Genomic DNA, 27237 nt, shown 5'->3' with positions numbered 1-27237 from the left:
TACAAGTCAGGCCAATCCCAGTAGGGAGGGGCAGACAGCTTTGGAGGCATTTGCTTAAAGGCGAGTCCATGTGCTTTAGGCATTATGTGTGCCAGAAGTGGCAACAGCTCCCATGAATTGATTGTAAGCTTGTACTTGCAAAGTCCAGTATGAAATACCCAGCACCTGAAGGAAGTAGGCCGGCCATATGTCCCTTTAAGTTGTCTAAGTTCTAACCCTCCTTAACTTCCATTATTGGATCTTTGACTAAAGATTCTATTGACTATGTTTGTTTTTGCTTCCTGGTCAAACCAGACTTGAAGGTGATTGCCTTTTATGTTTTCCAGCCTCCTTTATATAAAGACCTAAGCAACAACGACCTTCTTGAAATCAGGGCCAAGAAAAAAGGTCTGTCATTCTGTTGATTTTATTTTCTTAGTATTATATAACAGTGAAAATGATAGATTCAAAGTGTTTTGCATGTGTCTCTTATGAGGAAGTACAAAGTGAGATTCAGTGTTTAAACAGGCACAGTGGTAAAGAATATGCCTGGCAATGCAAGAGACTCAAGAGGCATAGGTTTGATCCCTGGGTTGGAAAGATCACCTGGAGAAGGAAATGGAATCCCACTCCAGTATTCTTGGTGGGAAATTGCATGGACAGAGGAGCCTGGCAGACTATAGTTCATGGGGTCGCAGAGTCGGACACAACTGAGCAACTGAGCACGCATACAACACAAACTTTTAACTGGTTTCATGTTAATTTGTCAATGTATTTTAATTTTGTAAGGTCAATTCAAATTCATTTTGGAAATGATGGGGTCTAGTCCTATAGCAAATGGCTTATAGTCACCTAGAGGGGAATGGTGGCTTCCTTTTTTCTGGCTACCAAACTTCTCCTCTATTCCACAGCATCTTCTCCAAACAACCCCATTTCTCTCTGAATGCTCAGCATTCTACATCCCCTGACATTCCATTTACACGCACACATTTGTTAGTCTAGAATCAGTCTGGTAATTAATGGCTCTTGAAGTGGCCCTGCACACATGGGTGTTCTACAAATGACATTCAGCAATGGATGTAGGGACAGGCAAAGCTTAGCTGCCAAAATAAGGGTAGGCTGTAGGGTTTCAATAAGAGGTAGGGATTTGGGAGCTGAGGTGAACATGATGTGAAATGTATGTATTAGCATCCCTGCATTCCAGCCTTGGAGGTTCTTCTTGACTTTCAGAAGAAAATGAAGACTAGAAGATGTCTTTTAGCTTCACCGCCAAGGCCTAAGACCTTAGGCCAAGAAGTACATTAGTTTACCTAAGTGGGAAAGAGTCTGAGACTGCACATGCTTGAGAGTTCCAGAGGAAGGCCCAAGTCCACATCAGGCCCCAGGTGTAATCCATGCGCTCCTAGGCCCTTTGAGACTGAGGGCTGGTTGCTACTTGCATGCATCTGTGCTCAGTCGCTAAGTCATGCCAGATTCTTTGCAACTCCATGGACTGTAGCACGCCAGGCTCCTCTGTCCATGGGATTCTTCAGGCAAGAGTACTGGAGTGGGTTGCCATTCCTTCTCCAGGGATTCTTCCAAACTGAGGGATTGAACCCATGTATCTGGCATTGGCAGGCAGGTTCTTTATTACTGAGCCACTGGAGAAGCCTGGTTGCAACTTTAAATGCCCCTATTGTTTGGTCCATAGTCACAGGGAGAGAACATAAGCTAGAATGTTAGGATGGGGAAAGGCCCTGTTGGGATCCTGTGGAAATTTTCAATTTGTACTTGACAGAGGGCATAGTAATACCTCCAGGCATATACCCTGGGTGGCTGGCTGGCCTCTCTCACATGCAGATGTCAGCCTATACATGCACACCACTTACGCCTGCAGTAGGCAGTTCCAGACCAACGGCGGCTTGGCAGGCATTGCACGGATCTCCGTCCAATCAGTCGAAAGCCCCGGTCACAAGAAAGCTCACAGCGAGTACCCAGGCTGCTGTGATAATTTCCTCCTCTAGGTGAGTAGCATGTGGCTTCTCCATCCTGGATATTTAATGTATAACACCATCGGGGGACTGTAGCAATAGAAGAAAAGTACGCTAGAAGTACAGTAAGCTAGAAGTACAGTAATCAAGACAGTGTGGTATTGGTGGAAGGACAGATGCATATATTGATGGAAAGGAACAGAGAGCCCAGAAACACATTCACACAAATATGGCAAAATTATTTTTGACAAAGGTACAAAAACAATTTAATGGAGGAAAAATAGTCTTTTGAACAAATGATGCTGGAGCAACTGAACTTCCATAGGCAAAAATAAAGAGGCAAAGCAAAGCAAAGAACTTCGACTTAAATGTCTCATGTGCATGTATGGGTGCTCAGTCTCTAAGTCGTGTCCTACTCTGTGTGACCCCATGGACTGTAGCCCACCAGGCTCCTCTGTCCATGGGATTTTCCAGGCAAGAATACTCGAGTGGGTTGCCATCTCCTCCTGCAGGGGATCTTCCCAACCCAGGGATTGAACCTGCATCTCCTGTGTCTCCTGCATTGGCAGGTGGATTCTTTACCACTGAGCCACCTGGGAAGCCCGTATCTCATACCTTAAACAAAAGTTAACTCAAAATGGATCATGAACTTTAATGAAAAAGGTAAAATTATAGAACTTTTAGAAAAAAATAGAAAAGTCTTTAGGATTTAGGACTAGGCAAAGGGCAGGTGTGGAGAAGGCAATGGCACCCCACTCCAGTACTCTTGCCTGGAAAATCCCATGGGTGGAGGAGCCTGGTAGGCTGCAGTCCATGGGGTCCCTAAGAGTTGGACACGACTGAGCGACTTCACCTTCACTTTTCACTTTCATGCACTGGAGAAGGAAATGGCAACCCACTCCAGTGTTCTTGCCTGGAGAATTCCAGGGACGGGGGAGCCTGGTGCCATCTATGGGGTTGCACAGAGTCGGATACTACTGAAGCGACTTAGCAGCAGCAGCAAAGGGCAGGTGGCACTACTAGTAAAGAACCCACCTGCCAATTGAGAGGGTAACAGGCAGGAAGGCCAGGGGTCTCCAAACAGAGGAAATAGGCTGCAAGTTTAAAAGACACCTGGTTCCACCTGAACTTAACTTTTCTCAAGCCTTGAGCTAACCAATGCATTTTTCTTATGGAGATGTTTTTCTTAAGCTATGTTAATGAAACGATGTATTTGTTTTGGAATTTGCCTTTCTTCAAAATGGTTCCACCAAAGACTAACTTTTTTCTTTTCTCAAACCTTGGACTGATAATAGGTCAACAAACCAGTGTTCATATAAATCGTTTTATGGCTGGGATATGACACACCTTGTGCCATCCCATCTCAAAAATGCATACTGTGGGAGAGAGTACTGGTGAAACTCCCTTAGCCTTGAAGTGTCTCTATCTGATTAATAGCTTTCTAACAGACACAAAACATCTGGCTAAAGACTAGCAAGAGGGCACTCTTTCTGCCCCCTTCTGATGTCTATGTCAGAAGCTAAAGACTAGCAAGAGGGCACTCTTTCTGCCCCCTTCTGATGTCTATGTCAGAAGCTTTGTCTATCTCCTTTATACTTTAATAAAACTTTGTTACACAAAAGCTCTGAGCAATCAAGCCTCATCACTGGCCCCAGATTGAATTTCTCTTCTCCAGAGGCCAAGAATCCTGACGTATTTCACAGCTCAGCAACAACCTTTCACAATACAGGAGACATAAGAGACACAGCTTTGATCACTGGGTCAGGAAGATCCCCTGGAGAAGGGCATAGCAACCCATTCCAATATTCTTGCCTGGAGAATCCCACAGACAGAGGAGCCTGGCAGGCTACAATCCATAGGACCACAAAGAGTCAGACATGATTGAAGCGACTTAGCATGCACACACAAAGTGGTCTTAGACATGATACCAAAAGCACAATGCATAAAATAAAAAAAATCAAGAAATTGAACCTTGTCAAAATTAAAAACTTTTGTTCTGTGGGAAGCACTGGTGATAAATGAAAGACAAACCACAAACTGGGGCTAAAAATTTGCAAACCATATATAAGACAAAGGACTAGTATCTAGAATATTTAAAGAACTTGGAAAACTCAACAATAAAAATAGCAAACAATCCAGTCAGAGCATGAGCAAAAGATATGAAAGGACATGCCACTGAAGAGGATATAGTGATGGCAAATAAGTACATGAAAATATGTTTAGCATCACTAGTCATTAGAGAAATGCAAATTAAGACTACAAAAAGATATCATTATATACCCATTAGGATGACTAAACCTAAAAAACTCTGGTAATACTAAGTGTTGATGAAGATGGGGGAAAACTAGAAGTTTCATACATTCCTGAGATGAAGCAACTTCAGGAAATTATTTGGTAATTTCTTAAAAATATTAAATATAAAATTGCCATGTGACTCTACAATCCCACTTTAGTATATACCCAAGTGAAAAAGCAAAAGAGTTCCAGAAAAACATCTGTTTCTGCTTTATTGACCATGCCAAAGCCTTTGACTATGTGGATCACAATAAACTGTGGAAAATTCTTCAAGAGATGGGAATACCAGACCACCTGACCTGCCTCTTGAGAAATCTGTATGCAGGTCAGGAAGCAACAGTTAGAACTGGACACGGAACAACAGACTGGTTCCAAATCAGGAAAGTATTACATGAAGGCTATATATTGTCACCCTGCTTATTTAAGTTACATGCAGAGTACATCATGAGGAATGCTGGGCTGGATGAAGCACAAGCTGGAATCAAGATTGTGGGGAGAAATATCACTAACGTCAGATAACACCACCCTCATGGCAGAAAGTGAACAAGAACTAAAGAGCCTCTTAATGAAAGTGAAAGAGGAGAGTGAAAAGTTGGCTTAAAGCTCAACATTCAGAAAACTAAGATCATGGCATCCAGTCCCATCACCTCATGGCAAATAGATGGGGAAACAGTGGAAACAGTGGCTGACTTTATTTTGGGGGGATCCAAAAACACTGCAGATGGTGACTGCAGCCATGAAATTAAAAGATGCTTACTCCTTGGAAGGAAAGTTATGAGCAACCTAGACAGCATATTAAAAAGCAGAGACATTACTTTGTCAACAAAGGTCCGTCTAGTCAAGGCTATGGTTTTTCCAGTGGTCATGTATGGATGTGAGAGTTGGACTATAAAGAAAGCTGAGCACTGAAGAATTGATGCTTTTGAACTGTGATGTTGGAGAAGACTCTTGAGAGTCCCTTGGACTGCAAGGAGATCTAGTCAGTCCATTCTCAAGGAAATCAGTCCTGAATATTCATTGAAAGGACTGATGTTGAAGCTGAAACTCCAATACTTTGGCAACCTGATGTTAAGAACTGACTCATTGGAAAAGACCCTGATGCTGGGAAAGATTGGAGGTGGGAGGAGAAGGGGACTACAGAGGATGAGATGGTTGGATGGCATCACCGACTCAATGGACATGAGTTTGTGTAAACTCCGGGAGTTGGTGATGGACAGGGAGTCCTGGCGTGCCGCACTCCATGGGGTTGCAAAGAGTCAGACATGACTGAGTGACTGAACTGAAAGTGAAATAAAAATCCATGTTCATACAGAATCCTGTACACAAATGTTTAAAATATCTATATTCATAATTGTCAAATCTTGGAAACAGCTCAAATATCCTTCCAAAGGTGAACGTTTAAACTAGGCATGGTTTATCCATACATAAGAAGGCAGTGCTGATACATCCAACAAATTGGACAAATCTCCAGTGCAGTTTGTGAAATGAAAGAAGTCAGAATCAGAAGACTGCAGACTATGATTCCATGCATGTGACATTCTGGATAAGGCAGAAATATTGGCAAAGATCAGGGGTTGCCAGAGATCAGGGATAGGGGTGGGGATACCCTCAAGGGGCAGCCCTTGGCAAATTTTTGGTACTGTGGCATTGGTGACCTGACTCTACGCATTTGTCAAAATTCATAGAACTGTACACCAAAAATTGAATTTTATAGGATGTATACTTTTAATAATTGTTTAAAAATAACACAAAGATGTAAGCTAGAGAGAGGCAGGGACTGCATATCAAAGTAGGCTGTTTAGGAAGGAAAGTCTAATCCCAGTGCAGTACTGAACACAAAAGGTAATAGGGTCATTAGATCATAAAAGCATCATAAAAACACCTCACTGGCTACACAAATAATGACTCTTCAGTGGGTTAAGACTTGAAAGGGGAACATATAAACAAGCAGAGGGCCACCTGCCCAAGGATGGGTACGTGGGATGAGAGAGCTTTCTTAGCCTGGGGTTGGGAAAGCTAAAGCCCCATATGAGCTCATTTGGTCCCAAAATCCTAAGAGACAAAAAGTGGGGGGCTTTGAAAAAAGCTCACGAGGAACCAAAGGAACAAAGAAAGTTAGAGCCTCTGTCTGAGGGCAGCTGGAGAATGATAACAGATGACAGTGAGAAAACTAGCCTTTAAGCCACAACAGGCTTGTAGCTTCCAGTGCTATTTTTGAGCCTGTGGCTGTGACACACAGTTGCCACCTGGAGAAACCATCTCCAAATGACAGAAAGTCTCTTAAGCACTACAGTTCCAGGGCTGTTGATTATATGGTCACAACACATATGATTAAGACTTTACATTCGAGGCTGGGACCTCAACAATCACTCCTGTTCTATTTTTCACCCATATTTGGTCAAGAAAAATACACATAAAATTGGAATGGGTAGAATAAGCAAGCATAGTAAAGGGAAATATAAACCTCAGGGTAAATGCTGAGACAGTAATAGAGGGTCTAGCTTTTATAAATGGAGAAGGCAATGGCAACCCACTCCAGTACTCTTGCCTGGAAAATGCCATGGACGGAGGAGCCTGGTAGGCTGCAGTCCATGGGGTCGCTAGGAGTCGGACAGGACTGAGCGACTTCACTTTCAATTTTCACTTTCATGCATTGGAGAAGGAAATGGCGACCCACTCCAGTATTCTTGCCTGGAGAATTCCAGGGATGGGGGAGCCTGGTGGTCTGCCGTCTATGGGGTCGCACAGAGTCAGACACGACTGAAGCAACTTAGCAGCAGCAGCGGCAGCAGCTGTTATAAATAAACTCAGATTTGCTGGCCTGAAGGAATACTGGCATAAAGAGAACCTGTTAGATTTATGGTTTACCAGAGGCAGGGGAAGAGGGGAAAGGGGTTGTATGAAGGTGGTCAAAAGTACAAACTCTTAGTTATAAGATAAATAAGTACTAGGGATGTAATGTACGACATGATGAATATAATCGACACTGCTGTGTGTCATACATGAAAGTTGTTAAGAGAGTAAATCCTAAGACTTTTCATTAAAAGGAAAATATTTTTTCCTATTTCTTTAATGATATATTTATATGAGATGATAGATGCTCACTAAACTTGTGCTGTATGCCTTAAACTTATACAGTGTTGTATGTCAATTATATTTGACATATATGAAGAACTATAAAATAAAATAAAGAACTATAAAGCATGACAGTTTACCAAAAGGAAAAAATGACCATGTTGGAAGGCTGGAAAGAGCAAATTTACTATCCCATTTTTCATTTTCCCCAGATTTATTGAGGTATAATTGACACATAAATTGTAAATAGTTAAGGTGAACAATGGGCTTCCCAGGTGGCTCAGTGGTAAAGAATCTGTCTGCAAACACAGGAGACTGAGGTTTGATTCCTGGGTCAGGAAGATCCCCTGGAGTAGGAAATGGCAACCCACTCCAGTATTCTTGCCTGCAGAAACCCATGAACAGAGGGGCCTGGTGGGTTACAGTCCGTGGGGTTGCAAAGAGTTGGACACAAATGAGCATGCATGCAGCAAGGTGAAGAATATGATGTTTTAATATATGTATACATTGTTAAATGATTACTTCAACGATTAACTTCAATGTTAAATGATTACTTCAATGATTATTTCAAATCTGTTCATAAACACATCCATCACCTACATAGTTACCATTATTTTTTGGTAGTGAGAACACTTAAGATGTACTCTGTTAGTAAATTTCAACTATGCTGCTTGGCAAGACTGATAGCACTGATAGCAAAATGTTTTAGAATTAAACACAGGCTTATGAGCAGTTAGGAAGAGAAACGTGATCTCCAAGTGACCTCGAGAATAAGTAATTCAAGGCTAACCTCATTTTCTTTTTGGGTGTGGTCACCAGACTGGTAGAACAGGGGAAATGGTGGGAACATTATGTGGAAGTAAGTGAGGCATGAGACAATGCCCTTCATACCATTAACGTGGATGGGCTGAACACAGGAGAGGTGACAGTACAGTCATGGAGATTCAAACTGGCTGAACAAATGTACCCAAAGAATGTTGATGGGAAACTGAAACTAAGAATGTGGTAGGAAAAGTGTTAGTCATTATGGAGTAGCTACAGTGTGCTAGGCATGATGCTTTATAATTTCATTTTTCCATCCATCATCTCACATAGTTCTCCCAACAGCCCTGAAAAGGTGCGTGGGTGTTTATCACTTTTACAGATGAGGGAGTAACTTGCCCCAAACCAGAAGCAAGTAAGGGGCAGAGCTGGATGTGAATCCAAGATTTGTCTGGCTCTAAAACCCATTTTTTCTAACCACAGTATCTGTCATTGCAGCATGTAAAGCTCTGCTCTTTTGAAGTATAGATTTACATTTTTGAATACGTAATATAACCACCTGGTTCAAAATCCCCAAAGTATAAAAAGTTATACAGTTAAATTCTCCCTTCCATGCCTGCTCCCCAACCTATCCCTACTTAGTCCCCCTATCGGGAACTACTGTTAATAGTTTCTTTACACATATAAAGTGAGTCTTATTTTCTCTTCCTCTTTATCACATAGAGTACGTCCACTGTTCCCACCAGCGCTTTTTAAAATAAACTTAATAATGTGTTTCAGAGGTCTTGTCAACAACTGGAGAGCAAGCATGAAAAGTATTTAAATTAAATAATATTTATAAAATACATAGCACAGTGACTGGCGCATAATATGTGTCTGTCCAGGGTCAAAATTGCTGGAAGGTAGAAGAGCTGGGATCTGAATTCAGGCCTGTGGCCTCTGCAATTCACCTATCTCTTTCTAGAGATTATAAAGAAAATGGTGTGCTGACAACATGATTGAAAGCACCTTCTTCATGATTATCATCAGATAACACAGGCAGTTACCAGCTTGCCCAGTGATGTAGCAATCTGGGAGCAAGTGGTAGCCCAGAGGATTGGGACATACCTCAGAGAAGCGTTTTTGACTCCAAGCTAGGAGTCAGTTTAAGAGAAGGAAAGGAAGTTCAAGATTAGTGAAAATGGTACCAAAGTATGTGGGCAGTTTGCTCTAAAATAATGATGTGCTTTTTATTGGTTAACTTTTATTTTTTTTTTAAACATCCTTTTAAAAAACAAAACAAAAAACCCACAATGGGCTACATTTCCGATGGAAGAGATAGAATGGGCATGGCTTTGAAGTCAGACATTCCTGCACTTGAATTCCTGCCCTGCCACTCCTGAGCTCCGTGATGCTCTAAATTGAACTTCCCAATGGCACCCCACTCCAGTGGTCTTGCCTGGAGAATCCCAGAGACGGGGGAGCCTGGTGGGCTGCCGTCTATGGGGTCGCACAGAGTCGGACACGACTGGAGCGACTTAGCAGCAGCAGCAGCAGAGCTGTTTCCTGATCTGTAAAGTAGGACTAATAAACCAGTTTCATAGGATTGTTTTGAGAGTCAAATGAAGATGCATGTGTAAAACATATCTAGCCCTGGGAATGGGAATGACATTCCCTGTGTCAGTGTCTGTGTTTGAACCACTGGTTCATCCCATTTCATGGAACAACACAGGGCTGCCATGTGGAGGTGCCTGCCTCAAGTTACAGAAAGTCTTTTAAGCACCACAGTGGCAGAGCTGTTGATTATGAGATCACAAGACCTTACAAGGAATGCTGGAACTTCAGGTTGTACCTTCCTGGCAGCCCCTCCCGCCTCAACATAGATACGGAGAAGGCAATGGCACCCCACTCCAGTACTCTTGCCTGGAAAATCCCATGGATGGAGGAGCCTGGAAGGCTGAAATCCATAACCTTACCAAATTAGTTTTATGTCCCGAGACTAAGTCCCAAAGATAGCCATGAGACACTTTATCCCCAAGACCAAAGGCCACCATGTGGCTTATATTTTTCTAAATGGCTTTATACACATTTAAAAATAACCAATGAGGCAGATTAATATTAATCACAGGGCTGTTGGACCCCTTGAAAGTACCTTCTGCATCTGTTGCTTTTTCCTGTCTATGTCTCCCATTTATGATCTACTACAATCTGGCTTTTGCTCCCAGAATTCCAACCAGCCAGTACACATTTCTTGAGCATCTACTTTTGACATAGCTCTATGGGAGTGTCATACGTGGCACCTTCTGTTAAATAGAGAACTATTTGGTTGAGAGTAATGAAAAGTAAACCAAAGAGGCAGTATATAACGAATGCCAAATGAGTGATCCAGATAATAAAAATTTATATCAGAAGACGTATATGGTAGGTACTCAATAAATAGTCGCTGAATTAATGAATGAAAGAATGAATAAATGAGGGAAAGCTCAGTGTGGACCCAAACTGTCAGGAAACAGAGCTCTATTAATCTGGCTAGTCATAGATTTCATGTGTGGAGAAGGGATAATGTGTTGTCAGACTATCTAGACTGAGACCAAATTCTATTAGAAATAATCACAGTGGGTCAGTAGGTTTGGGGAAGGGAGAAACATGAGTCAGATAATCCAATTAGGAGGCAGTTGTCATTATCCATGTGTAAGGTAATAAAAGTTTAATCACTGGGATTAATAAAGAAATGACAATTCTTGGTGAATGATTGGTGAGAGGTGATGAAGAAAGGGGGGCTATTAAAGGTGATGGGGGCTGTTAAAGGTCACATTAAGGTATTTTGAAGAGGATGATGGTACCATTATCAAAAGTGTGAAGGCCAGATGTCAAACCTTTTTCAGGGAAGATGAAAGAATTTAGTTTTAAATATCTCCAAATGGAAGTGTCTAGCAGCAATTAGAGGTGTAGTCTGGGAGCTCAGGAGACAGATCATGATCAATTGAAGTTCAGATCAATGCCTCACTCTCCCTCCTGTCACTGCTAGAGAGCCCATCTCCTTTATTGGCCTCAGCCATGATCATAATAGTGAAATGTCATGGAGTCCAAGGATGGGGGTGGGGTGAGAAGAGATAGATGTGTTCACTGTTGCTGAGAGATGTGGAGGCTGAGCTCAAAAAGGGGCCATATGATTTGGGCTTTGGAAGAGGATTGTCATTGACCTTTAAGGGCTGTTGTCTCAGCATGGAGATCTGTGGATGAGAAGGCAAGAGACTGTAGGGAGTTTGGGGGTTGGCAGGTGCTAAGACAGAGAGGCAGTAGGTCTAGACCATTTGGCAGAGTAAGAAGATAGGTAGAAAGAAGGTAGCTAGAAAGGAGCAGAGAGGAACTCCAACCTCTCATCATTTCTCTATTGAAACTGTTTTCTCAAACGTTACCATTTACCTTCTTCTTGCCAAATATATTGTTTGTAATACCCTCAATTTGTTTCTTTCCAATATTTGACACAGATATCTTATTCCTTCCTCTCCCTTAAAATTCTCTTCTCCTGTGGCTTTTGTAATATATTAGATGCTACCCCAATCTCCTCCTACATGGCTGACCACTAATGAGCTCTTTTTCCCTTGTTGGTTCCCCTTTTCCTGCGCACATATGCAGATGACCTCTAAGGCTCTGATGTTGGCCCCCTGCTCTCTCAGATAGCTCATCCATCTAAGTTAATGACTCTGACCCACGAAGCTCCATCGTTCTTCTCCCCACTGCCTATAGGGTACAAACCACTTTTCTTTTCTAACCTTGTCTCTCTGAGAAGGGTCTTACAGTTCTCCCAGGTGCCAGACTGGATGCTTTCAGAGAGTCCTTTGTTTCTTAACCTCTTGGTACATCAAATCTGTACTAGGTCTTATCATCTCTTTCTTTAAAACATCTCTGGGATTCATCCTTGCTCTTCATTTCTTTTCAACTAGCATCAATCATCTCTAACCAACATCACTGTTACTGGTTCCTGGAGAATCTCCCTGACCCAGGGTCTACACCTCCTGAACTCCTACTTTCTGCCCACAATAATGAGGTTGATATTCTGAAATTACTATTTACCATGCCGCTCCCCTATGCAAAAACATATAACGACTCCCTATAACTCTTATCACAACAGCCAAACTCCTCAACATGGCTTGCAAAGCACAGAAACTAAGAATCTTAGAAATGGAAAGGATAGTAGAAATCATGTGGTCTAACTCTCCTTCTAAAGCAGGAACCACTATTCAGCCTCTCTTTAGAAGGGTCTCTAGATCATGGCGGGCTTCCCAGGTGACTCAGTGGTAAAGAAAATCTGCCTGCCAATGCAGGAGACATGGGTTCAATCCCTGGGTCAGGAAGATCCCCTGGAGAAGGAAATGGCAACACACTTCAGTGTTCTTGCCTGAAGAATTACGTGGCAAGAGGAACCTGGAGGGCTACAGTCCATGGGGGTCACAAAAGAGTCTGACATGACTTAGTGACTAAACTACCATCACCTAGATTGTGGAGCCTTTCCTAATTTGGTCTCACTGTTTATATTCAACTTTACTTCCTACAACTCCCTCCATATCCCATATCCTCCAGTCAGACTGGATTCTTCCCAGTGCCTTCCTCTTACACGTTTGTTCTTCTCTCTCTACCTGTGGCCATATGCTTTGCTGAATGCCCTCCTGTCTCTGTTCTACTTCTCGAAATCTACCCATCATTCAAGGTCTAGTCTAAACATCATCCTTCATGACCCCTCCCATGACTTCTTTTTCTTAATTCCTATTGTGTTTACTGGTAGCACAGAGTTTCATGCTTCCTTGCCCTACACCTGCTAATTTTATTGCCCCCTCACTCATATCCCTTAGGAGAATGTAAGCTTCTTGAGGGGGACAAAACTTTACCTTTGTAGCACCCAAGGCTTTCCTTACACAGAATTAGGCATACTGTAGGTACTCAGTCCATACTTAGTGATAGAAGGGCAATCTTAATGCTAGAGAGGTTGGATCATGCAGCAAGTCAGTAACAAGATTCATGGATGGAAACCACAGCCCTTGATTCCCTGAACTGCAGCTTTGATACAAATGAGCCAAGCTGGGTGAGGATGCATCAGACAGGGCCTAGGAATTAGGACAGAAAAGGCCTTTCCTAAGCCTGAGAAGCAGTGAGGATTACCTTTGTAGTCTAGGATGGGAGTCTGTGGGACCTCTTCAGCATAGACTTCATTGTAGCTTTCATCTGGGTAGTAGCCTGAGCCTAGAATGAAGAAAATATCAAGATAACATATTGGTCTCTGATGCAAGTCCTTTCCAACCTTTTCTGCTTTCCAGCTTGGTCCCTTTATGAGGGCGTGACACTCCATGGGTGGAGAATGAGGTGGCTATTTAGTGGGAAAAATCCTATGCTGTGAAGCAGCACAACTAATGTGGGCAAACCTCCACACCTCAGGTGCATAGATGGTGAGCTAATGGTGGGGGAGGGGTGGGCAGCTTACTGGGCTTCCTTGGTGGCTCAAGCGGTAAAGAATTTGCTTGCAGTGCAGAAGACCCGGGTTTGATCCCTGGATTGGGAAGATCCACTGGAGAAGGGAATGGCAACCCACTCCAGTATTTTTGTCTGGACAATCCCATGGATGGAGGAGCCTGGTGGGCTATAGTCCAGGGGGTCAGGTGGCTACTGGTAGCATTAGAAGACTCCATTAAAAAAAAAAAAATCAACCTTCTTGACCATCCACCCATCCTGCCCATTTGGACTAGAAATGATCCATTTCCCTGATGCAACACAGGAGTCTTGGTGAGACACTGATGACTGAGTTCTGAGGATGGACTGTTGTCCCAGATAGGAGGCAAAAATACAGAACCTTAGCAAGGGTCTTTCCATTAATGATGGGCCTTCTTACAGTCATCAGAGGGAAACAATTCCTCAAGCTCCCACCAGCCCACAGGGCACCAGCCTTTTGCTATATAGTCCATGGGGTTGCAAAGAGTTGGACATGACTGAGCGAATTTCACTTGTTTTTTTTTTTTTTGGATCAACTGTGTATTAAGGATAATTCTATGCAGGAAGCTTTAAAAAAAAAACACACACATAGAGCCATATGGTGATAGGAAATCTTACAATTTCAATTTAAATTGATTGCCAGGGCCAGGGGTGGCATGCCAGGGCAAAGAGGGAGGGCTTAAGAGGCAAGGGGAGTTTCACTGCCTGAACAGTTTGCCCTGGTTTGCAGAAATATTCAGTCACTGTGATCAGCAGGAGCCTTAGTAGGGAGGTGCTGAACTAGAGAACATTCTGGGTCCACCCCCGTTCTGTTAAGTGGTCCAGTCCCTGTGGAGGCCAGTCTGCGGCTGTCTGGGAGACTAAACAGTGTGTTCCACCAGACAGCAGGAAATGGGTCATGCATACTAATTGGAATACAACTTGGTCCTTTCTGGAGGGAAGTTTCCGGAAACTCTCTTTCCAGCCTCACTGTGTGCCTAAAGCACACACATTAATAGAGCAGCCAGCCATGCTGGAGTCAGAGACAATTCTTCATTTCCAGGAGAGAGTGTGCTTCTGGGACAAGGCTGGGTTTTAGCACCAGAGCCCTTTGGCCTGTGTAAACACTCTGACCACAAGCTTACCCTGTCTCCTCTCTGGGCAGAGACACGGGGCCCCCTGCACTAATGGGTGGAGCAGAGGGTAGATGATGAGGCTCCTCCGTTCCCCACGGGCCTAGACTGGGGGTGAGGGGTGGGTGTTGGGAAACTAGTCCAACTTGATGAACAAGGGAATGAATCAAATTGAAAGTTTGTCTTATGAAATCATGGCCTAATTGGTTTGCCCTCATTCCAGAGGAAAGAGTTCATATTTTCTCCTTCCCTTTATTTTTTTCTGGTTTCCCTTTTCAGTTCTCTCCTGGCTTTCCTTTATTTCTCCTTAGGCCTCCTCTCCCTTGCTCCCTCTTCCCACCTGGGTGGTTTCTTTGTGGTGGAGGGAGGTGGCAGGGTGGACAGAATTCTTGTCAGCTGTTTCAGTTTAGTATCAAAGCCTTACAATGCCTATAAACAGGAGGCCAGATATGTGTGATTTTCTAAAGGATTTGGTCCCCATACTCCTGTTTCAGAGCTTGCCTGTGAACAAATTCCCAGCATGGGAGCAAGCCTCTGTTTACCAAAAGAGCAGACAGGAGTGTCCAAGGCCTATGACTGGATAACGACCACCACAATAACAACAATGACTCTTAACATCACTCAGCACCTACTCTGGGTTTAGCCCATTACATGTGTCATCTCATTAGATCACCCTGACATCTCAGTGAGGTAGACACCCTTATTGCTTTCAAATACAGATGAGGTAACAGGCTCAGAGGAGTTCAGGAACTAGCTCGAGGTTTCCCAGCAAGTAAGGGGCAGAGTGGGCATTCCAGCCCAGGGTAGTTTGATCCCCTTGATGCCAAACTCAGACACTGCACTAAAGATGGTTGTAGGGGAAAGTTTTGGACAGCATCCAACAGAAATAAAAATCCAAAATCTTTATTGCAATTCAGCTTTTTAAACTCTGTGTGTGTGGGATCGAAGGCCACCAAACATTTCATATCATTCCAGAATTACAAGGGATGTGGAAAAGCTGAGGTGAAGACTCAGTCAGATAATTACAGTCTTCACCAGGGTACAAAGCTGGCTGGCCCAGTGCCAAGTCTGCTTTGTGACAGGAATAATTCAGGGCCACCTTACCGCTTTAAGCCTTTCCATTTCTCATCTTTGCCTGTCTTTGGATAATTTTTGGAAAATATTAAGATACTGAGATGTGATACATGAAACTAGAGGACCCCTCTCCCCACCTTGTTCTATCTGTCTGTCCCTCTTCAGCCCTGGTGGGGAGAAGCTTTGGCATCATTCCTTGGTCCCGTAGGCTGATTGGTGGTTACCATGTGGTCTGTTACTGGGTTCCTCCAATATCCATAGAACAGACCCTCTAAAGCACTACACTTTACAAAGGTGTGGTTGGAAATGTAACTGATAGTTGATGACTATTTTAAGATCCACACTAATGCTTGGATTATGATAAGAAATGCTGTCTGACTTCCTGAACTGCACAGATATGCCAATACACACTTGTAACCCACTGCTGGCTTGATTTATATTTTTAACCCTTCCTACACCCTGCTGATTATTCCTGGATCCTATTTCTGATTAGCCCAGAATCCATACATGGCTGCTTTCCTTGTACTACTCCCACTGGAGGACAAGGTTACAGCCATGAACAAAACAGTCCTGAATGCATACAGTGGTCACTAAATATCTACTGAGTGAAGAAATGAACACATGAACAGAGCAAACTCAGACAGTTGAGCTAGTGATGTAGGGAAAGATTATTGGGAAATTCCCAAGTATCTCTCATCACATAGCCTTCTAAGAAAAGAACAGGACAGAATGAACGGGTTGGCAGGACTGTCAAAGACTTCACTAGCCAGGGCTCCCAAGAAGGAGTGATGAGCATGGTGACTCTTATAGAAAGTGGGGAATGGTCACCTTTGCAAATGGCCTTTTGAGACTTTCAAATGAATCCAAGTCTTAAAAAACTGCATTGTCCTCAAGACTCCAAAAGCTCAGGCTTCCACCCTGGGGAAGGTAAAGGCCTCAGTGCGCTCTGGGGTTTCTTATAGTGATTCAGAATCAGGCTTCACTCATCTAGCCTACACTCATGGTCTTTGGCTGGATTTTGGTCTCATGTACTTGAACTGAAGCTAGGGAGAGTTTGGGGACGATAGCTGCACATATATTCTGGAGACTTGGGCTCCTTTAACCCCAAACAGTGTGTGCTCTGCCAAGGGCTTGATTTGAACATCTTTGCCTCAGTGTCAGCCCTCATGCTTCACCCCCTACAAAGCCAAGTTAAGCCAAACAGGGGAAGAAGTTCGCATATTTGTTTGAAAACTTGATGCAGCTGTTCCAAACAGAGCTTCTGCCAGAGGCTTCCACCAGGAGCTAAGGGCATGTGGAAAATTTTAGCTACGATGACTGCAGCTGTGATGGAAGCAGTTTGTTATTTACTCATCTCTGGATGTTTTTCTAACTCCATTAGTTGGGCCTGTCTCCTCCCCCTGCTCCCCCCAGCCCCCATGAAGGCAGACAGTGCTGACCACAGAATATTATTAGCACTTGGAATGCCAGCTGGGCCCCATCAAAAACTCCTGTCTGGCACCTCATTATCCTTCCTTCATTCCTCCCCTTCCTTTCCCTCCTCGCTGAATGAGTTCTCTTGAGCGCCCTATATCTCCCCAGAGGCAAAGGATGAAACACATTCAGGGATCTAGAAATCCCCATCCTTTCCAAAGTAAGAAACAAGCCAGAAGAAACTGAGGGATTCCTGTTCAAGAGAATGTGGTCTGAATTATCATTAGCAATCTTTATCAGAAAGGAGTTATAAAAATCTCATCCTATAAATAATGTCTGGGAGGGGAGAGAGAAAGAGAGAGAAAATGGAAAAGCAGGTAAGATAATGGCCTCAAAAGCCATGTTAACAAGCCACATTTTTAATATTTATTTATATTTATGAAGTATAGTTCAAGTATGTGGCTGTTGTTGTTCACTCAGTCGTGTCCAACTCTTTGCGACCCCCTGGACTGCAGCATGTATAGTATAGTTCATGTATATAGTATTACATAAATTACTAGTGCACAATATAGTGGTTCACAATTTTTAAAGATTATACTCCATTTTTAGTGATTATAAAATATTTGCTATATTCCCTGTGTTGTGCAAATAAACTACAAGAATATATTGACCAAACTCACTTTTATGCTGGTGCAGCCTGTTTTCAAAAATCTATTAGTTTGCCTCAAAAGCCTCCCTCCGTAGCCTGCCTCAATGTTTAATCATCTTCTTTATTGAGGATAGTTCTTCTCTGTATCTAAGTGCCTCCTATTTCAGTCTAACCTTCCCTTCTCTAAGACTTGGTCTAAGCCCTGCCCTTCCTGGAAATAATGGGCTACAGTTCCTATGACATACCTGCATACCATGTTGGCATCACTGCTGGAGTGAGGAAGAGCAGCAGAGAGAGAGCTCCTCTTCGAGTTAGTTGAATGGCCATCCTTGAAAAGGTGGTGGGGAGGGATGGGAAGGGAGGTTAGGGAGACAAGAATAGAGGTATGTGGCCAGAAGCACCAAGGCAAAGGAGGATGACTTTCAGAAATCAGGCATCAATGAACTTCCAAAAGTGAGAGGAAGCAGAAATGCAGGATCTACGAGGAAGAAGAGAGATTTTTAAATTAACAAATACCTGTTATATTGTCCCCTTTGGAAGGATCTCCCACTTTTAGGATAATAAGACTCTATTTGTGAATTCTGGTCTTTTCCTCTCAGGAGGAAGAGGACAGAAAACAACCAATTCTCAATTGATCCTGGTGATATCTGATGCCAGTGTTCCATGGCCTAAATTACAGAGAGGGACATTGAGATCTCAAGACGAGGAAAGGGCCAACATTAAATCATATAGAACCAAGAGAGAAACCTGCAATCTAAATGTCCCAGGTGATGGTTTCATTCACTGAACTAGTGCTTCCTAACCACGAATCTGAGAAAGTGTTAGCATATACAGACTAAGAACTTGAACTCTGGAGTTACATAGATCTGGATATGTATCCATTTCTGTCCCTATTAGTTATGGAGCTTTGGACAAATTCCTTACCTTCTCTTAGCCTCAGTTTCCTTATCTATAAAATGGGCACAAAAATAGAATTTACATTATAGTGTGGATTATTGCCTGACACATAGGGAAGCAATCCATATATATTAGATACTATATTACCAATTCCATCTTGAACAGGACTGGATGTCTTCTTTCTCTAGTCTCTCAGGCAGTGACTATACCCTGGCTCAGTTCTTAGCTTTGGATTTCGAGGCTTAGCGGTTTGGTAGTGGCTTCCGGCTTTCAAGTCCAGCCTAACTTTCTAGTTTTATCCTGCTGAGCCAGCAGGAAGTCAGTAAGGGTGGAAAGAACATACTAAGGTACGTGAGGAGAGGGTAAGCAACCTCCCACTGCCCTCTCACTTCCCATCCTGTCCTCACTCTAATGAGTGAGGGACTCTCTAATGGGACTCTAATAGGATGAGAGTTTTGTGGCTTCCAGTAGGCAAATACTTCATAAACGACAGTATTAAAACTTGCTGCCCATTGCTGTAAACTGGCCGCTGGATTTCTCAGCAAGAACCCATTCACCCACAGGCTTTCAATGAAACACCATGCTCAGGGGAGGGTCAGTCCCAGAAATGGAGGAACAAAAAGATGGCAGATTCTGACCAGCATCCCTAAGGGATACAAGAAGTCCAAGAATGGCAGAAATTCATTTTCCAATTCATTGCTACCTAGCTTCAGATTCTGTCTTGAGAGTGGCAAGGAAGCAGAATACAGAACAAGTGAGAGCAAGCAGGGGAGGCAAGGAAAGTGGAAACATGTGGGAAGGAATCTCAGCAAGAAAAGATAATCTGCCAGAGCTGAAGACAAGAGATGAAAGCAGAAAGAGGGAATGAACAGACGAGAGAGAGGAGATTAAAGAGAGATGCACTAATCATCAACCCCCTCTCCCACATGCAGCCTCCATCCAGTTCCTTGGTTTGGGAGCAGGAGCTTTCCTTTGCAGACCCAGTGCTCTGAGTCTGTGACCCCTTCCCTACCCACCTTTCTCGCCAATCTCAAACTGAAAACTTGACTGTCATGGGGTCGGCCATCCCTCTGCTGTGGGCAGGGAAAGTAGTGGGAACCTGTGTCTGCAGCCAGGTCACAGCTCAAATGGAAAGCAGCATATGGTCCAATTTCATAAAAGAACTTCTTCCCGCACCCCCCAATCCCCGAGCCATGTTGCCTAAGTCCTGGGTCTCGTTACTCCCTCGGGTTGAGAGATGGGGTGGTATGGTATGGAGTGGAGGGGTGAAGCAGCAGATCTTACCTGATGTACGGGTTTTTTGTACTCTCTCTTCTCTTTCTCCTTCCTCTCTGCTCCTCTCATCAGTCGGAAAAACTACTTTTTAACATTCCTAGAATGAGTGGCTCCTGGTCTGTCCGGGCCTCCAGGATTCTGTTAACACTGCCCAGATGTTAGGACATTGGCATCTGCCAAAAGTTTCCTTAAAGCTATAGTAGCCCCAAAGCTATAGCTGTTCCTCCCTCAGAGAAAGATTTTAGAGAAATGGAGGAGAAGGAATGCAAGGATAAGAGGAGCTCAGCCCGTCTGCTGCTGAGCAGAGGAGAGTGTGAGTGGCGCTGGCCTCAAGCCCATGAGTATAGTAATGACTAACAGGCTGGCTAAAGGGCCTCCAGAGATGTGGCGCAGTGAAGAACATTTTTTTTTTTTTTTTTATGACATCAGGATTGAATGAAAACGAATTCCACAAACTCTCAGGAGAGGGGAGGAGTGGAGCCGATTTTGAAATTCCCTGGAGATTTCGCCTGTAATTCCTTAGTACTCACCATCCCCAAGTTGCCCTGCCATCCATATGCACAGGGTCAGACCCACTTTGAAATTATCTCTGATGACCTAATTCCAATGGACTTCAGTTTCTGATAAGATTGTGTTGTTGACAAAATATACCATGTGCTTCCAGCCTTCAGGATCAAACTGACTTCCTGTAATAAGAGCAGAGAGAAAGCATACTCACAGATGCTTTAGGGGGAGGTTGTTTACATGAATTGAAATGATCTCTCTGTGCATGGCAAGGTTAAAGCCATTGCTAAGCTGTTTCTCACAGATCTCTGATGGAGGGCCATGTTTCTCCTCATCAAGCAAGCTTTCTTCATTTTAGTGTCTGATAATGAGACTGTTCTACCATGGGACATATCTGCTCCTGGTACTTTCCCTCCCCTCAGAGTTGCATTTCCAACTTCGAAATGCAGTGGTCCTGGAAGAAATTGTTTTAGATGCTGTAGAAAGAATTTATTCCTTGTGTATGTAAGCAAATTGGTAACCCCTTCTCAGTTATGAAGAGAAGAATTGTACTTAAAATAATACAAAGTTCAGTAGCAAGCCTGTTTCATTTTTCATCCACTGATCATGACTATGTACGGAGTGTTTACAGTGTGATCATTTTATAAAGTAGCTAAAAGCATGGTCTTGGCCTCATTCATTCAATAAATTTATCAAGCATTTACTGTGTTAAAGATGGAGGACAAAATTCCTCACATCCTAATACATAATTAACTCAACAAATATTTATTGAGCATCTATTATGTACCACACACTGTTCGAGGTGCTTGAGAGACACCCTTGCCCTTATGGATTGGAGGAAACAGACATTTAACAAAGATGTTAATTACAATTTTGTGTATTGAGCTGATCAATCTTCATTGGGCTTCAACTAAGCTAAGAACCAAGGGACAGTGATGATTAAAAATTGTGTGATCCTTGATCTTATGAAGCTTACTCTGCAGCTCCCACAGGGTTTGTGTTTATTAGGGGAGAGAAGGAAGACACAATTAGAAAATTGTACAAGACCCTATAAATTTCCAAAAGGTATGGAATACACTGTGAAGACTCTGTGGGAAAACATAGGCCGTGGTCTGCTCTCAGGCAAGGGAAATGACATAAACAAGAGCTCATTGTTAAGTCAAAGCAGGGGATGGGTTAACTGGTATGAGGGTTCAGAGGAGCAGTAGGAGATAAAGTTGAATAAATACTGTAGGGCTCTTGAAATTATGGGCCGTTGAAATCAGATATAGGCGTTTACATTAAACTTATGTGTTAGAAAATAGTGAATTTATTAAATAAATGTGTGTGTGACAGAGAGCGTGAGAGAAAGAGCAAAAGAGAGAGATTGACAGCGAGTGAGTGAGCAGAGGGATAAATTCTACCAGGGTTGTTTTCTTTCTAAAAATCCCTTCACTGACTCCCTTGTGGCAAAGAATATAGTCCCAGCTCTTAGCAGGACACACTGTACCCTACACAAGCAAATCCCCTATGTCCTCAGCCTGGTTTAAACATTCACTCCATGACTCCTCATTCTGGAAACACTAAACTTGCTCTTCCTTTCTCACTGTTGTGGCTTGGGACAGATATGTTTACTCCACTCTGTAACCCTTTCCCTTCTTTCCTGGCCTGTTGAGAAGCTTCTCTCAGCCCATCCCAGCCAGAGCTGGTTTACTTCACCTTCCTTTTCTATCATATCACTTTGTACATGTCTCATGTCTCAATTATAGGATTTATCACATTTATTGCCACTATTGATCTATGATAGTCTCTGTTCCCTACTCTAACTAGTCTTTTCAACTCAGACTCATCTCTGTCCCTTACTAGACTGTGAGTGGGACCATGGCTTAGTCTTCTTCATTCCCCCAGCACCAAACACAGAGCCCAGAACATGCTAAGATGAAGATGCTGCATAGGCCTTGTGTCCCACTCAGGGCTGGAAGGAGCAGGGCAGAGGGGTGGCAGTGAGAGATTAAAGAAGAAAATGAAGGAGAAGATTATAGAAATCATAGGGAGATCAAGGTAAGGGGATAAGTGAGACAAGAGGGGCAGCATTCCTATGAAGCACTTGGATGGGTAATATGAAGACCTTACAACAAACAGGTAGGGTTAATTTAAAAAACCAACATTTCTTCAGCACTACTACGTGGGGGTAACACTATATTAGACACTGTGGGGATATAAAGTTAAATAAAACACATTTTCCTATGACTTGGTTGGGAAGACAAGAAAAGACAGAGACTGGCAACATTCATACATACAAATATGAATTTTTTAAGGTTGTTAAAGTTCAGTATCAAAACTTTTAATAAGAAGCACCTCAGAGTCAACAAGATATTGTTTTAAGAAATACTAGATATGGAAACTGACTAGTTGAAATATCAGCAAAGCTCAGCAAGCCTACATTTGAAATCATTCTTAGAAAGCGGACTAGGACAAATTGATAATGTAAATGTAAATTTTAATACCATTTAGGAGTATTTCTCATTTCCATGTGTCCCAAATTGTATATTATGAGTCTTTTTGGAAAAGGCAAGATAAGGACTGGAAAAGGAAGAAAGGGTTCACAGAGAATGTGAAAGGAGTAGATGGGAAAGGGTGAATGAAAAAGACAATTGCAGAGAAGGAACAGTGAGAACGCACAAGAGACAAGAGGGATAAAAAGATATTCTTATTTAGGAAGGTAGCTTGTAAAACTATACCTATGAGTTATCTGTCAAAATTATGATGTTTAAATTATCTGTTTAAATGATGGTTATCTGATGACTATAATGTAAAATATGAGACTTTAATAAGTAGAAGGTGCTTTTAAATTTTACAATAGGTACTTAGCCGAAGGTAATTGGAGGGATTCTAGAAAAGGTATTAGAAAATGAAAATAAGACAAGCAGCGGGCTTCCCTTGTAGCTCAGCTGGTAAAGAATCCGCCCACAGTGCGGGAAACCTGGGTTTGATCCCGGGTTGGGAAGATCCCCTGGCAAAGGGAAAGGCTACCCACTCCAGTATTTTGGCCTAGAGAATTCCATGGACTATACAGTCCATGGGGTCACAAAGAGTCAGACATGACTGAGCGAAGTAATGTCCCAAGACGTTATCTAACAGCTCAACTTAATTTTTCCGTTTTATGTCAGTGTGATACTGGGATGGCTTAGACATTTAGTTATTAATTTCATTTAATTAATCAAGCCTTGAGTGACTACTAAGTGGTTAGCCTCAGAGGCCAGCTATGACCAATGAGCTGAACAGGGATTGGCCAAGCACCAAATGACCTCATCAATTGAGCATTGTGTCCTAGGGTCCTGGAGAGTATAAAAGCGGGTGCAGGAGCCCAGCCAAACTGGCTCTTCAAGTAGTTTCTGAACATGTAGACAACCAGACGTAAGACAGGTAAGTAGAGAAGAAGCAGATACTGAAAGCAGGTACTATAGTAATTGATTAAGGGTATGAGTTAATGTGAATGATCAGAGTATAAGGACTGATGTTAAAGAAAGAAGTATATGTGTTGGCCAGGCTGGAGAGTTGGGGGAGGTTGTTCTCATTGGGTTGGGTTTGAGCTGAACCTTAAGTTGTGGGGCAGGTATTTTGAGTTTAGAGATTGGGAAGTAGGGAACAGATCTTATTTATTGGGGAGATAATCGTACTGGCTTATTATGGAACAGAAAATTCACTTTGGAAAAGCTATAGGAAATAAGCTGATGTGCTGGAGGAGGCATCATTTAAATGTCAAAGAAAAACACTTTAATCTTAAAGGTTACAGGAAGTTAATAGAGAAGGGACCAAATCTACACTAAATGTTGACTGTAAAACAAGCAGTAACAATATTTAAGGAAAGTATCTTCCTTTTTCCCCCTACATTTTCAACATCAAATGTTTTTTTGTGATCAGAAAAGAGGGAGAAATTAAGAGGTTGAACCAAAAAAGCTATTGAACTCCCTTTACCACTCTGGGATGGGCAGGGTTACCTCCTAGGTGGTTGGGCTAATTGAGTGAAGGCAAAAGTAAAATTCAACAAAACCCACAAGTACAAGGCAGAATTGGGGAAACCATTGAGGTTCTTGTGCTTCAGGGGCTCCAAAAAGCCCTTGTTTATGGTTAAATGTACAATTGCAGCCATATCTCATCACAGAGTGGGCTCTGTTTCTGATGAGAGAAATGGAAGTTGCCAGGGTTTAGTCCTAGGCAAGTTACTTAGCTTCTTTGAACCTGTCTCCTCATCTGTAAAACATGAGCAATGGTAGTCGCGGCCTCACAATAAGGACTTTTGTGATGTAAGGATGAGGTAACACTTGTTGGTTGCTTAGCAATGGTGGTTGGTACATAGTCAATGCTCAGTACAGCATTTATTAATAATTTAAGGAATAAATTTATTTTATAGCCTAGAGACTTACTTCTTACATTGCCTAGATGGGATTAGATGCCTCTTTGTCTGGGTTTCAACCCAGACCCAGACCTAAATTTGAACTAAACTGAACTTCTAGGCTTGGTGGCATGGCAATGGTGGGAGTGGGGTTAGCAGGGTGGGAGGCACTGTTCAAGGTGTTGTGGCCATAGGAATATTAAATTCCATGTCAGGTTTTGGTTTAATTTGGCACTGACTGTTATTCAAACAAAGCAGTGTTGTGAGTAGCAGAGGAAGGGAGGGGAGGAAAATCAACACATTCTTGGAAATAAGATGCAGCTTTTGCTTGGCTATTTTGTTTTTTCTTCAGCCACAGAAATATTTATTTGCTCTCAGGCTCACAATGAAAATCCCTTTCAGGACATGGTACAAACCTAAGCTTTAGAGGAAACTTCATTTAAGATGACAAGAATTTAGCAAGATTTCCCTTGATACTTTTTTGTTTTAATATGAGAACCCCTCAGATGTGTGCTCTTTAGTTTAGGGAGACCACTTTGCATATACTGAGAGCCCCCTCAACTTCATTTCCTGTGGCTGTGGCATATATGGTGTTTTAAAATTTGATGTCTGCCTTATTTCCTGATGACCTTAGTGTTTACGAAGTGTATACATGTATCATTTACCTGTTCTCTCCATGTATTTATGTGCTAGGCTTTTCATGCTTTAGTATAAAGCATGGCAGTGCAATAATTCTCCAGCAGTTGCTCTCTTGGACCTCAGACATCTGGCATGATGCTATAGGAGCTGGTCCTAGGTCAATATTTGAAGCACAAGGAAGCTCTGTGTGACCAAGTTAATGGAACTTTCCTGTTTTCTGGTTCTGTGGTATGTGTTTAAAGCAAGATTTAGAGCAAAAAAGTTTAGGCAGTCACCTCTTCTTCACCAATGCAGGGCTTATTGCTGTGGCAATACAATGAATACCCATTTGTGATGTTAAGCTTGTGTCACTGATGATGTAATTGGTTGGTTAGGAAACGGAATACTGTCTTTTAATCCCATCCCCCTAGAAACATCTCCCCCTGACACACACATTTGACAGTTTCTTCCCTTAAAGAGCTTATACTTTTGTTAAACCGGACCTTAACAGATGAAAAAAAAAAAATCCCTATCTATCCTGAGGTCTCTAGTATTTAGGAGATTGTGAAGAGGGCTGTTGTGCGTGTGTGTGTGTGTGTGTGTGTTTTAAAATTCCACTTTACCCTAGAGTTTGACTCAGGTCTGCCTGTGGACATAAGGGACAGGAAACTTTCTGGTGATTCATTCCCATCCTGGAAGCAGATTAAGTCCTTAGGAACACATAGTCTCAAGTTCTAGGAAGATCTAAGCAACTGGTAGAATTTCTTTGGGATGAGTAGGCACCAAATACCATATACAGCTTATATAATAGAGGAGAGGATTGAAAAAGCACAGTTATCTCTAGTTTTGCCTTTGCTGTTAGTTGTGTGACCCAAGATTTCAGCCTCTTTATGATCAGCTGTTCTTGATCTGAAAATACAGAGGGCTGGAATATACAGTGCCTTTCAGTCTTAACATTTAAAAGAGAGTCACATTTACCGGGTATTCTCTGTAGCGCCTTCCCTTTTGAAAGTTTGTAGCTAATAGCTGAACTTACATTTCAGGAGTAATTACTTTAAAGCACTTTTCCTTAATCTCCAGTAATTTAGATGATAAGGAGGGAGAGGGATAAAGGCAAGAATTTTTGGCAAATTCTTGTAGAGAAATTCTAAAATTCATTACTTTCCTATCTACCTTTGGAATTCTTTCAATAAGTGGTTATTTATTATTCTTGTGCCCCTTCCCCACCTCCTAAAACAGTGTTCAAAAATCGAAAAAACACAAGAGACAAAAAAAAAAAAATCATCCTAATTCCACCACTCACGTAAATTGCACTTTTCCTTTAGGTTTTTGTCTAAAAACATGTGACTGGATGGATCGCTCTGAGAACTGCTTTTGCTTCTCTTTGGAAATATAGGTCCATGTCTTGAGAGTATTTTGCTACGTAATAAGATACTCTTAGGTTACTTTTTCTTAGGTTACTTTTAACCTCTTTTCATCCTCCCCCCACTTTTAGGGCATTAGGGGCCGGCGAGGCCGTATCTCAAGAGTGCTGCTGGCGTTGCTGGTGTTAGAAACAATATGATGCACTTATAAGGGCATGGAGAGGGGTGGGGGGCAGGAAATATTCCATAAGCGAAAAAATGAAGCAACCTGCACTCTGAAGATCTAAGAAATTTCCGACACTAGAACCTTTTGTGTAGCGTTTTCGGCAACCTTCGGCAGAGGGCGCTCGGAAATTGTCGTCACTTTCCGGACAGCCTCCCAGACTTTACCCTCTAGAAAACTGTACAGTGT

The 27237-nt window shown here is 42.5% G+C and overlaps 1 protein-coding gene across 1 annotated transcript in view; it reads right to left on the bottom strand.

Annotated features, from left to right (window-relative positions):
* SRPX2 (sushi repeat containing protein X-linked 2) overlaps positions 1 to 20326 on the bottom strand; it is a 29842-nt gene extending 9516 nt beyond the window's left edge. Inside the window, exons 1-4 of the mRNA XM_005888596.3 lie at positions 19974 to 20326; positions 18038 to 18270; positions 13221 to 13301; positions 1848 to 2039 (exon numbers count right to left, since the gene is read on the bottom strand). Of these exons, the coding sequence (XP_005888658.1) occupies positions 1848 to 2039; positions 13221 to 13301; positions 18038 to 18119 (355 nt within the window). The 5' untranslated portion in view covers positions 18120 to 18270; positions 19974 to 20326. The remainder of the gene's footprint in view (positions 1 to 1847; positions 2040 to 13220; positions 13302 to 18037; positions 18271 to 19973) is intronic.
* Positions 20327 to 27237: the final 6911 nt, after the last annotated feature.

The sequence above is a fragment of the Bos mutus genome, chromosome X (assembly GCF_027580195.1).
Source record: "Bos mutus isolate GX-2022 chromosome X, NWIPB_WYAK_1.1, whole genome shotgun sequence".
Taxonomy (NCBI): Eukaryota; Metazoa; Chordata; class Mammalia; order Artiodactyla; family Bovidae; genus Bos; species Bos mutus.
Note: the sequence above shows the minus strand (reverse complement) of the source record. Positions and strands in the feature narration are given on the sequence as shown.